Source organism: Acomys russatus, chromosome 5 (genome assembly GCF_903995435.1).
Source record: "Acomys russatus chromosome 5, mAcoRus1.1, whole genome shotgun sequence".
Taxonomy (NCBI): domain Eukaryota; kingdom Metazoa; phylum Chordata; class Mammalia; order Rodentia; family Muridae; genus Acomys; species Acomys russatus.
This window is the reverse complement of record NC_067141.1, coordinates 27,011,530-27,024,679: the sequence shown is the minus strand read 5'-3', so window position 1 is coordinate 27,024,679 and position 13,150 is coordinate 27,011,530. Positions and strand designations below refer to the sequence as shown.

Sequence of the window (13,150 nt, the reverse complement as noted above, 5' to 3'; positions counted from 1 at the left end):
GAGAAACCCTGTCTTGAAATATATATATATGCTGCTAGAAACAATAATAAATTAAAAATCCAGGTATGGTGGCACTTGTGCTCTTGTGCTGAGTTTTGTTTGGGGGGTGGGTGCATGTTTTATTTTTAGAGACAGGGTTTCTCTGTGATGGCCTGGCTGTCCTAGAACTGACCAGGCTGGCCTTGAATTCTATTTGTTTCTACTTCCCAAGTGCTGGGATTAAAGACATGTGCCACCATTGCCTAGCATGGTACATGCTTTTAATCTCAATATTTAGGAGATCGAGGCAGGCAGATTACTTTGAATTTGAGGCCATCTTGGTCTATTCAGCCATTTCCAGGTTAGTCTGAGCAACATAGTGAGACCCTGTCTCAAAACAAGAATCACTGCCAGGGCTGAAGGGGCAGCTCTGTAGTTAAGAGTAAGGCCCTACTCTTAGCAGAGGACCAGAGTTCATTCCCAGCACCTACGTAAAATGGTTTACAACTACTTGTGTCTCAAGTTCCAGGGAGGGGATCTGACACCATTTTCTGGCCTCTGTGCACACCTGGAGGCATGTGTATGCATACATGCATAATACATACAGATAAACACAGATAAAGTTTTTTAATTTTTTAAAAATGTAAATAAAAAAAAAAACCACACTGCTGCATAGTGTCTAATGCAGGTGTTCTAAGGTCCTCTGTGGATTAGGCTAGCTCTGAAGGACACACAGTGTGGGACAGCAAGTCTGGCTTGCCTTTCCCTGTCCTTCCTCACCTCTTTGAATGCCTTCTTCAGAGATCCTTGCTCTAGGAAGCGGACTGTGCAGAATCAGTTTATGTTCATGTGTCTTTAAAAAAAAAAAACCAGTCTCTGGCCTCCCGCCCGCCTTGTCATGGTAACTTCCTACGATGAACTCCTCGTTTTGCTGCAGCGCCCAAAGCATCTGGTGGTAGGAGCAGTTTTAAGAATAACTTTTTAAATTAAATGTCTGCTTTCAAATCTCATTCCTTGGGTTCTTCTTGGGGCCAATGTATATAAAATAGAATCTGCGTGCTCTGTCACCATGGTAACAGCAATATTGCCCCTTTGAACATTCATGTGTTGTTTCAAAATACTTCACTTTACATGATCCCAGTTTATCTAGACAACATATCTGAGAGAACAGATAAGAAAAGCTATTTTCTGCGATAACGTGAGAAGAGTGTAGTTACCACATCAGCACTGGTTGGGGATAAAATGCCCTTTAATCTATGCTGTCTTCTAGTTCCAGATTCCTTTTAAGCCCAGGTATAACTTTCTCTCCTTGGGGAGCTTTGTGGTGCCCTGTTCCTTATGTATGTAACTGTTCCTTATGACTTCCAATTTTTAATAAAGTGTATGTGTTACGTGTGTGTGAATGTTTTGGATATATATATATATATATATCATGTGTGTTTAGCATGTCAGGCCAGAGGCCCAGAATCAGAGTCAGATCCACTGGAACTAGAGTTACAGACAGTATGAGCTGCTGTGTGGGGCTGAGAAGCAAACCTAGTTCTCTGCAAGAGCAAGTGCTCTTAACTACTAAGCCACCTCGCTAGCCCCACATGCCAGTTTCTCTGTAATGCTAAGCAGAAATTACTTCATCTGAGATCACCCTGGTTTGCTTATTTTTAATTAGATTATTTTGAGACAGGATCTCCTGTGTCCCCAGGCAGCCTCAAATGCACTGTACAGCTGAGGATGCCTGTGGCCTCCTTATCCTCCTGCCTCAGTCTCCCAAGCGCTGGGTTACAGGTGTGTATCTGTTACCGGTTTATGCCATGCTGGGGATCAAACCCAGAATTACTTACATGCTAGGCAAGCCCTCTGCCAACTGAGCAATTGCCCCAGCTTTAACTCCATTTTAAATGGTCTTACATAAACAATTCCAGAGACATTTTGTAAGTTTTAGCCTTCTCTTTACCACAGCACATGTAAAGAAATGGCACCCTGCTGACAACAGAGGCTCACTTATCAGTGGTGTTCAAACAGGAATAGAGGAGAGCAAGACACGCCTAAGAGGCTTCCTTCTCCTTTGGAAGATACCACTACCATTGTTCATAGCATGAATTAAGCATTTATTTCATCAAAAGCAATGCAATTTACTTTAATTTTCATAAGCTTGTTTTTATTTGCAAAGGGGAATCAAGAGGGGCTACCACCTTTAAAAAAATAAAGCAAATATTGATGCTTTGTTTTGGACTTGCTGTTGTTTGAGGGTATGGTATGTGTGGGTTAGCACGTGTCACAGTGCACATGTGGCAGTGAAAGGACAACTTCATTGAGTTGGTGCTGTAACTGCATCTTTGTTTGGGTTCCTGGGATCAAACTCAGTTGGTTAGGCTGATGGAAGTAGCTTCTTCCAGGAGGCGTTTTCCCCAGGCCCCGCCCCCCCCCCCCCCACCCCGTCCTGACCCAGCATGTGGTCAGTGCCACCATCACGCCGCCGCACGGGCTCCACCTTCTCATCCTCTTAGGACTCCACACTCTGCTCACTGCTCATCTTGGGGCCATCCTCTCGGAGAGCCGCAGCACAGTCCGAGACTCCATGCAGTCAGCTGTGGACCAGGTCTTGGAGCCTCATCACCAGGCTGTCGAGGTAATAAGACACTGACAGTGGGAGTGGATACTCAGGGGCCTTGGATCCTTCTTTCCCTTGATGCGTCTTCCTACGCTCCCGCCTGTGGTGATGTCCTAAGGCTGCATCCGGACAGGGAGGTGAGCTTTCATTTAGGCCACAGGCAGCCATTTGTACTTGCGTAGCAACAACAATAACACAGAAAACCGTGGTGGCTATACCTCTTCCTTTTTGTTGTTTGGTTTGTTTGATTTTTCAAGACAAGATTTCGTTGTGCAGCCCTGGCTGTCCTAGAACCCAGTCTGTACACCAGGCTGGCCTCGAACTCAGAGATCCACTTGCCACTGCCTCCCAAGTGCTGGGATTAAAGGAGTGCGCCACCACCGCCTGATGTGCCTCTTCCTTCCCTGTGTATCTTGATCCCACATGTTCTCTGGAGCTGAGCGTTCCCTTTTTCCCTCATCTCCCCAGTTATTTCATAATCTCATACTTGCTTCTGCTCAGACTGGAGCCTTCCGATCTGCGTGCTTTCGGTAGTGCATATCCTACTTCCTATGCCCTAGCCCTTGGAGAGAAACAGCCAACTGAAGAGCAAAACTTAAAACTAAAAAAAAAAACAAAACAAAACAAAATTAGGTTGAGCTGGGTCTCCTAGCCTCTGTGTGTAATCACAGCATTGGTAAATTGAGGCAGGATTGCTGAAAGCTCAAGGTCAGCCTCTGTTACAGAATAAATTCCAGGGCAGCCAAGGCTATAGTGTGAGACCTTGCCTGCCACAAAATATGGGACCAGTGAGGTGATTCAGCAGGCAACTCATTGTCCACACAAGCCTGACCAACTGAGTTTGATCCAGGAACCTACACCAACTCAGTAAAGTTGTCCTTTGACACGTGCTAACCCACACATACCATACCCTCAAACAATAGCAAGTCCAAAACAAAGCATCAATACTTGCTTTTTTTTTTATAAAGGTTTATTTATTTACTGTTATGTATACAGTGCTCTGCCTGCATATACACCTACAGGCCAGAAGAGGGCATCAGATCACATTAGAGATGGTTGTGAGCCACCATGTGGTTGCTGAGACTTGAACTCAGGACCTCTGGAAGAGCAGCAGCCAGGGCTCTTAACCTCTGAGCCATCTCTCCAGCTCCCTATTGTGTTTTCGTAGTCTGCCTATGTAATTGTGCCATCTCTGTGGAAGAAGACAGTGTTTTGAGTCGTAAAAGTCCTTGTCACAGCGGAAATCAGTGTCATGTCGTTGCTTTAAGTATTGGTGGTGGAACTGTTACTGCTCTCCACTAGAACCTTTGCCTCTTTGGCATTCTCAGAGCCAGTACTTTGTGACTAGTATGGTTTCCTCCTTACAACAGGCTCAGCAGAGACTGCAGGGCTCTCTCTCTGTGGCTGTGAATTCCATCATGACTGTGCTGACTGGGAGCACCTGTAGCACCTTCAGGAAGACATGCCTCCAGGCTCTTGAGGTTAGCAGATGGGGGTGGGGTCAACAGATCAAGCTGAGTGACACTCTGGAACAGGCCGTACCATATAACATGTACAGTGCTAAAACACTTCTATTGTGATCCTACCTAGTACCAGGTTTGAGTGTTTTCAGAAGTATTTGTTGGGGCTAGAGAGATGGCTCGGCAGTTAAGAGCTCCTCTCCCAGAAGACCTGGTTCAACGCCCAGCTCCCACATGGCTGCTCACCACCATCTGTAACTCCAGTTCCAGGGCTTCTGACTCTGTCTTTTGGCCTCTCTAGGCACCATGCATGTACAGAGTGCACAGACATGTATGTACCCATACACATAAACATTTAAAATAATACTTAAGCTGGGCATGATGGCACACATCTTTGATCCCAGTACTCAGGAGACAGAGGCAAGTAGATCTCCAGAGACAGTTCCAGGACAGCCAGGGTTACACAGAGAAACTCTGTCTCAAAAAAAGAAAAAAGGAATTGTTGAAGAGTAGCAGCATATAAAAACCATTTTTATAAATGAGAAAAGTTATTTAAGGGTTATATCTTCTTTACACAACTAGCTGAGAGAGAGATCTAGAATCAAATCCTTGACCCCCAGTTCCTTGTTGAGGAATGCCTCACTACCCCATGGTGACACAACACACTAGAAATAGCTGAGCAGACACAGACAGTATCATGTATGTGTGGCAGAATGGACTGAGTGACATGAATTGGAATCGGAGTCTGGGGGAAGTCAATTCTTGACTTGTTTACTTGCTATGTGGAATTAGGCCTATATTTAACTTCTTTGAAACTTGTTTAAAAGGTTGAGGGAAAATATGAGCCCCTCATATTAGTTGAGGGCTAAATGTATGCTACGGTATGAATGTTGGTATCATTCCAGACTTGGTAAGTTGAAACTTCACCTGTCAGTGTGGTGCTCTTGGCTACTAAACCCAGCTCAAGATATTTTATGTTTTTGGAGATATCTCAGGTGAAGGCACTTGCTGCCTAGTCTACTTGTATCTGAGAGAAAATAAGTCCTGGGAGTTGTCCTCTGACCTCTACACACACACACACACACACACACACACACACACACACACACACACACACACACACGGCTTTTTTATTTTATTTTTTGAAACAGGGTCTCTCTATGTACTCCCATCTGTCCTGGAATTCACTATGTAGTCCAGGCTGGCCTTGAGCTCACAGATATTTTCCTATCTTGGCCTCACATGTGCTGGGATTAAAGGCGTGCACCCTAAAGGAAACTTTTAAAAGAGTTTTAGGTTGTGCTCTTCAGCTGCCTGTTTAGATCTCTGATCACACAAATGGAGTTGTCACAAGGTCCCAGACCTTAGCATGGCCTAAGACCTTAGCACAACTGACTCCATGATGAAAGTGCCATTCAGCTCAGCACCACCTGCCAAAACTAACACCAAGACCTACTCCATCAAAGCCCACAGCTCCAGGAGTCTCTAAATGCACTAGCCTTGCTTTTTGGCTTCTGAAATTCTGCTTCTGGCTGACTGTTCTTGTTAGCTGAGGTATGTCAACCAGGACATGGGTTTTGTGTTTACCCAGAGAAAGTCTTGGGGCTACACTGGGATGCTGAACACTCAGTGTACTTGCCAGCTTGCTAATAAAGACTGCTGTTGGCTTAAACCCAGACCAGAGCAGCCTTCTCTGGTGAGTACCCTACAACAGGATTAGCTCTTAAGTAAACGGCCTCATGAGCGGGTAAGATGGTAGTGGGCAGAGACACTTGCTGCCAAGCCTGAGAACTTGACTTCCATTATTGGGAGCTACATGATGGAGGGAGGACATTGACTCCCACAGATTGTACTGTCCTCCACACGTGTGTCATAGCACCCCACCAAGTAAATTTTTAAAAATTGTACTGGTTCCAGATGAACCTTTGACCCTTCTGCACTGTGAGGATGCAGGAAAGACCCTGCAGAGGGAGCTGGGTGGTGGTGGCACACGCCTTTAATCCCAGCACTCGGGAGGCAGAGGCAGGTGGATCTCTGTGACTTCAAGGCCAGCCTGGTCTATAAAGTGAGTTCCAAGACAGGCAAAGGTACACGGAGAAACCCTGGGGGAGGGAGAGAGAGACGGGGGGGGGGGGGGGGGGGGAGTGAGGGAGAGAGGCCCTGCAGAGGGCCCGTACCAGACCCTTGCTGTGCTGGCACCTGGTCTTGTTCTAATGTTGCTGTGCTAACATACTCTGATAGAAACAACTTAAGGGAGAAGGGTTATTTCAGCTCAATCCATCGTGGACATCAGGAGTTGATCAGATCGCATTTACAGTCAGAAGAGCAGAGTGTGCTGGTCAGTGTTTCGTCAACTTGACAGAAGTCAGAGTCACCTAAAAGGAGGGAACCTCAATTGAGAAAATGATCAGCTCAGTAGGCAAGCCTGTAGGACATTTCTTGATTAATGATTGATGTGGTAGGATAGTGCTCTCCCTGGGCAGGTGGTCCTGGAATATAATAGGAAAGGGGACTGAAAGCCAGGTGTGGTGGCGCACGCCTGTAATCCCAGCACTTGAGAGGCAGAGGCAGGTGGATCTGTGAGTTCGAGGCCAGCCTGGTCTACAGGACAGCCAAGGCTACACAAAGAAACCCTGTCTTGAAAAAGCAAACAAAGAAAAGAAAAGAAGGAAGGAAGGGAGAAGGAAAGCAGACTGAGCAAGCCATGGAAAGCAAGTAAGCTGTGTTCCTCCGCAGCTCCTGCTTCCGTTTGCATTCAGATCCCTGCCTTGAGTTCCCACACTGGCTGCCCTCAGTGATGCACTGTTACCTGAGACGCGCAGGATGAAATAAACTCTTTCCTTCACTTAGATCATAGTGTTTTACCACAGAACAGAAACTCCAAGACACAGAGCAGTGAGCGTATGTATGCATGCCAGGACTGCGCAAGTCTCCATCTCATATAGCTCATGAGCTCCTGCCCAGAGACCAGTCCCCCCACAGCTAGCAGAGTCTTCCCCTCAGTGACTGTCGTCAGAATAACCCCCACTGCTGTGCTCAGAGGCCTTTCCTCCAGATAATTCTAAATCGTGTCAAGGTGACAATTAATATTAACCATCTGATCTCAGATAACCAAACCTGACAAATAAGGTTGTAGGCTTTATAAGCCCCTTAATCTATGAAATTTTGTTGTAGTGGCTGAAGAAACTGAGACTGTGAAAACAGGTTACTCAGGAGGGCTTCTCAGTACATGTTAGGCTCCCTTTTTCCTTTTGGGGTTATATAGTGACCGGTTGGGATTGCACTAGATCACAGACTCCCTATTTATTGCTGCTGCTCCCTCCCTGCAAAGCAAACTTTGGTTGCTCTGGAACTCTGTGTAGGGGAAGCTGGTCTTGAATTCACAGAGCTCCACCTGTCTCTGCTTCCTATGCCTGGATGTTGCTTCATCTTTATGTACTTTTTTCTTAAAATATAATCTAACACATATAAAAACTTAAATATTAATTTCTATTACTATAATTTAAAATTTCCACATCTCATATTGTATAGTTGGAACCGAGGAATCATATTTTGTATATAAGATGGCATTTTGACAATTTCAGCAGGTTTATAATTTGCTTTGATTTACAAATAGTGTACTTTATTACTTAATCTAATTTAACGATCTAATATTGGGCATTTAAGTTGGTAACTTTTCTGCTGTATATAAATAGTGCTTCAGCTAATACTGATGCCTTGTTTAATCTAAAATTGCTTCCTAGAGTAAGGCACTTTGAGTTAGTGGCATAAAGAATAATACCTTTATTTTTTCTTTTCTTTCTTCTTTTTTTTTCCCCAAGACAGGGTTTCTCTGTGTAGCCTTGGACTCACTTTGTAGACCAGTCTGGCCTTGAACTCACAGCGATCCGCCTGCCTCTGCCTCCCAAGTGCTGGGATTAAAGGCATGTGCCACCACGCCTGACTAATAATACCTTTTTAAAAAGAGATTTATTTATTTATTATGTATACATGTTCTGCCTGCATGTGTGACTGCCCACCAGAAATGGGCACCAGATCTCATTGTAGATGGTTGTGAGCTACCATGTGGTTGCTGGGAATTGAACTCAGGATCTCTGGAAGAGCAGCCAGTGCTCTTAACCTCTGAGCTAACTCTCCAGCCCCAGAATAATACCTTTTAAAGCAAGAGCCTTTACGTTATAGCTTCACCTTTGGGCATGTGGGTGATCAGGGTAGGAAGAAGTGGCCTTGGCTCTTGTCCTACCTGATCTTGAGTGAGTCACTTCTTTTTTAATCCCAATTTCTCATCCATAAAATTAATATGTTAGGAGCTGGAGAAATGGCTTTGCCCTTATAAGAGCACTTGCTGTTCTTCCCGAGAACCCAAGTTTAGTTCCAAGTACACACATCAGGTGGCTCTCAACCAGCTCCAAGGGGCTCGATGCCTCTTCTAGCCTCTGCAGGAACCTGCACACACCTAAAGATAATTTTTTAAAGTAGTATATGGTTCTGGCCGGTTCCTTCTGTCCTTTAACTCTGATACCCCCAGTTCTGTACTAAAGCATCGAAGGCCAACCCCATTTGCCCTAGTGCAGCCTGCATATTCTGCTTCTCCTCTCTCCAAGAGGCTTGTCTGAGAAGACTTGCCACTTTCTCTCAGTGGTTCAGTGGAGTCACTGCTTCTCCTCTTATGGAAGAGACTCTTTTCCAGACCAGTCATGGGGCAGAGGGATCTCTGTGATATTTATCTACTGTGGACAAAGATCTTGGTAGAAGGAGCTGGCTTAGGTGGGAGGACACACCACAAGCATCTCGGGCCCTTCTCTGCCTACAAAGCCCCCACAGAGACAGAACTGTGGGTGCCAGGACAGTGCTGGTTTCTTGCTTCTACACCATGTTCCCTTCTGTTCAGGAAACCACTGTTTTCAGCACCTCCTGTTTTTCACCTGCTGTAGGCAGCGGACACCCAGGAATTTGGTGCCAAACTGCACAGAATATTCTATGATATCACCCAGCACAGATTTCTGCACCACTGCTCATGTGACACAGAGCAGGTAAGTGTTGTAGTGGAAGTCTGCACTTCTGATGTGGGAACCCTTAATTCAAGGTGGATGAGTACAAATGCTTCAGATCACGTGGCTGCCTTTCAGCAAGGAGGCCTGTGGTCTAGAGAAACACCACAGAACCAAGTGCTTTGTAGCAGCTGAGAGCACGGCAAGACTCTGGGCTCCATTCCTGCCACTGAGTCGTTGGCATCATTAGAGGTGTGATTGGACCTTTCTGAGCTTTGGTTTCTACGTCAGTAAAATAATAATAATAATGCACACCTAAAATTACTACTGTGAAGTTTCGCCTAATGAAAACCTACCTTTAGTAGTTCGCCTTTCTGGGTGCTGTCAGCTGAAGTTTCTAATCTCAAGGAGCTGAGAGAACTCCAGCATCTTTGGTGACAGTGTCCTCCAACAAGGGGAGATCCTAGCTAGAAAATTCTGTGTGCCTTCAGATTCCAGGTGAAGCGGATAGTAGACTAAAGCCCACCTTTCTGGCTCACCTGCTCTCCCTCCCTCCCTCCCCTTTTGGTTTTTTGGAACAGGTTTCTCTGTCAGGAGAAAGTATAGACCATCAAACAAGGAGAGGTAATCCAGGCAAAACTAGCAGCTTGCCTAAGGTAAGTAATGGGGCTGGTGCTACTTTAGTCCATTTGACATGCTGTGACAAAATATTTCAGCATAGGTACCTTACTTGGCTCAAAACTCTGGTGGCTAGAGGATCCAGACAGCATGGCACTGGCTTCTAGTGAGAAAGGAGGTAAGAGAAGGGAGAGGTGAGGCTCTTGTCAGCCCCCATGAGGGGCAGCTGTGTCCTATACCAGCAATAACAAAACAGATTATGTGAATTATAACAATAATATATTTACTATCTTTAAGATTTATTTTTATTTATTTATTTATTATGTATACAGTGTTCTGCCTGCATGTACACCTACAGGCCAGAAGAGGGCATCAGATCACATTATAGATGGTTGTGAGCCACCATGTGGTTGCTGGGAATTTGACTCAGGACCTTTGGAGGAGCAGTCAGTGCCTTTAACCTCTGAGCCATCTCTCCAGCTCTAACATTTATTTTTATAGTCAGGCATAGTGATGGATGCCTTTAATCCCAGCACTTGGGAGGCAGAGGCAGGCAGATCTTCAAGGCCAGCCTGGTCTACTAAGCAAGTCCAACACAGCCAAGGCTATACAGAGAAACCCTGTCTCAAAAAAAGAGACTTATTTTTATTATTGTTTAGCCTGCATCTATGTATGTACATTACATGCATTCGGTACCCACAGAGGCTAGAAGACAGCATCAGATCCCCTGAAACTGGAGTCACGGATGGTTGTGACCCTCCATATGAATCCTGGGAATCTAATCTGCATCTTCTACAAGAGCAGAAAATGTATTTAGTCTAAACAACACAATTACCAAATAAAAGAAAGACTAGCTGGGCACAGTGGTTGGTACACACCTATACTCCAAGCTGTCTGGGAAGCTGAAGAGAAAACATCAAGCTCAGGGCCTGACTGAACTACATAGTGACACTTGCCTCAAGACAAAGGAAAGAAAAAGACAAGGGGAAAAAACCAAAGATGTAACTCAATAGTAGAGTGCGTGTCTAGCATGTATGAGGCCAGTCCTAGAGAGGAAAAGACAGAAACTGGATAAAGAGGAAACTGGTGGCTAGGAGCAATGCCCTGGGTTTGATGCTCAGCACCCACATGGTGGCTCACAACTGTCTATCACTTCAGACCCAAGGGATCTGACATCATCTTCTGGCCTGCATAGGCACTGCACGCACATGATACACAACATGCATTATTATAAAATAAATAATAAAAATGAAATTGAATAAAGAGCCAAGAAGTTACTATGCAGTCCAGAGAATCCTACTTTAACTGAGGAGCAGTCTAGCCTCAGGTGCTGAGATAGAATCTGACTTCAGTACAAAGACAAAGAGAAGAAAAGATGGGCTGGAGAGACAGCTCAGTGGGTAAAGTGCTTGTTGTGCAAGCATTAGGATCTGAATTCCGTTTTTTGTTTGTTTGTTTTCTCAAGACAGTTTTCTGTGTAGCCCTGGATGTCGTGGAACTTGCTGGCCTCGAACTCACAGAGATCTGCCTGCCTCTGCCTCCCGAGTGCTGAGATGAAATGTGTGCCACCACGCCCAGCAGGCTCTGATCCTAGCAGTCACATAAACATGTGTGCAGTCTCTGTAGTCTCACTGCTGGGGTAGAGATGGGTAGGTCCCCAGGGACTTGCTGCTCAGGCAGCCGAGCTGAAATGACAGACTTCAGATTCAGGGAGATCCTGTCTTATAACCTGAGGTGGAGAGTAACAGAGCTACACTGGCTATATCAGCATCAGACAAACTCGTTTTAGGGTGGAAAATACTGTGTGGGTTAAATAGGGTCATTCCGGAGCCAGCGAGATGGCTCAGGGGTAAACGTTCTTGCTGAGAAAATCCGGAGACCAGACTTTGATAATCACGTAAAAAGCCATATTGTGGTAGTGCGTATCCTTAATCTCAGCACTTCTGTGGCAAGATGGGAGGTAAAGGCAGGAGAATCAGCTGGAAGGCTGTGGGCCAGATGACCTGGAGCAGTGCACAGCACAGCAGGAACAGCAAGAGAGACCCTGCGTCAAAAGCAAGGCGGAAGGAGAGAACTGACACCACACCCCACAAGGTAGTCCTCCAGCTGCACACCCATGCTACAGCCTGTGTGTGCTCACACCCACACATCATATACACAGTAATAAATAATACAAACAAAGAGGTCAGTTGGTCATGAAGCCACTGTAGATGCTCCTCAGCTTACAGTTGGATTACATCACAATAAACCATCATTAGTTAAAATCAAAACTAAAAGTTCACTTAATTCACCCAGCTTAGATGTGCTCAGATACAATAGCTTCCATCTGGGAAAAACCCTCTAAACACAAAGCCAATTTTACACACTAGCTCATGGGATATATTGAATGCTATTCTGAAAGTTGGGGATGGGGCAGGGGTAGGTACAGGCCTTTAATCTCAGTGGAGGCAGGCAGATCTCTGAGTTCCAGGCCAGACAGGGCTACAAAGTGAGTTCCAGGACAACCAGAGCTACACAGAGAAACTCTGTCTCAAAAGAAGAAAAAAAAAAGGAAGGAGTGAGGAGAAATCCACAAAGATCATGTGAAGCCAAGAATCCATGGCAAACCAGGATAACCCAGGGACTGTCTGTGGTCCCAAACAAGCACAGACCTTTTAAAAAGGCTTTAAAATACAGAAAGCAAAATGGAAAAAAAAAAAAATCTCTTAAGGATAAGGAGCTAAATCCAGGCTATGCCTGAAGATTTCAACACACTTCTCTCAATAATTGATAGACGGCTAGACAGGACATGAGTGAGTCTGTACACGTCTTTAACAGTGCTGTCAATTTGACCTAACTGACGTTCATGAAAACACTTTGTCCAACGATGGAAGGATACAGTTCCTTTGATGCGCACAGGAGACATTCAGCAGGATAGAGTGTGTACCAGCCACTGGATAGCAGTATCAGATTAGACCATGTTCCCAGACATTAGGTATCTCTCAATGTATTTAGACTCATTTAAAATCATGCAAATTTATGTTTTAAATTCTCATGACATCTCCTTGTGTGGAGGTCAGGGGACAACGTGCAGAAGCTATCCCCCATGTGTGCTCCAGGGATTGAACTTGGGCAGTCAGGATTGGCGAGTGCCTTCCCTGGTGACTCATCTTGCTCCCAAGTATATGGTGTGTGTTTGTTGACATTAATTTGTGACACTTGCCACAGTGCATATGTGGAAATCAGAGTGATGACTGGCAGGTATCTACCCTCTCCTATCACGTGGGCTCAAATTACGGTGCTCAGGTTATCAGGATTGGCGGCAGACTCTTTACCCTCAGAGCCGTATCACCAGTCTCTGAAGTATGTTTGACCACACTAGAATTACTAAAATAAGCTGGGCGCAGTGGCACACACCTTTAACCCCAGCACTCGGGGTTAAAGTGAGTCCAGGACAGCTAAGGCTACACAGAGAGACCCTGTCTCGAAAAACAAAAAAGAATTACTGAAATAAA

At 45.3% G+C, this 13,150-nt stretch overlaps 1 protein-coding gene across 1 annotated transcript in view; it reads left to right on the top strand.

The window, feature by feature from the left end:
- Window positions 1-13,150, top strand: part of C5H11orf80 (chromosome 5 C11orf80 homolog) — an 88,502-nt gene that overhangs the window by 68,256 nt on the left and 7,096 nt on the right. The window contains 3 exon segments of the mRNA XM_051146887.1: window positions 2,484-2,605; window positions 3,958-4,068; window positions 8,982-9,080. Coding sequence (XP_051002844.1) covers window positions 2,484-2,605; window positions 3,958-4,068; window positions 8,982-9,080 — 332 coding nt within the window.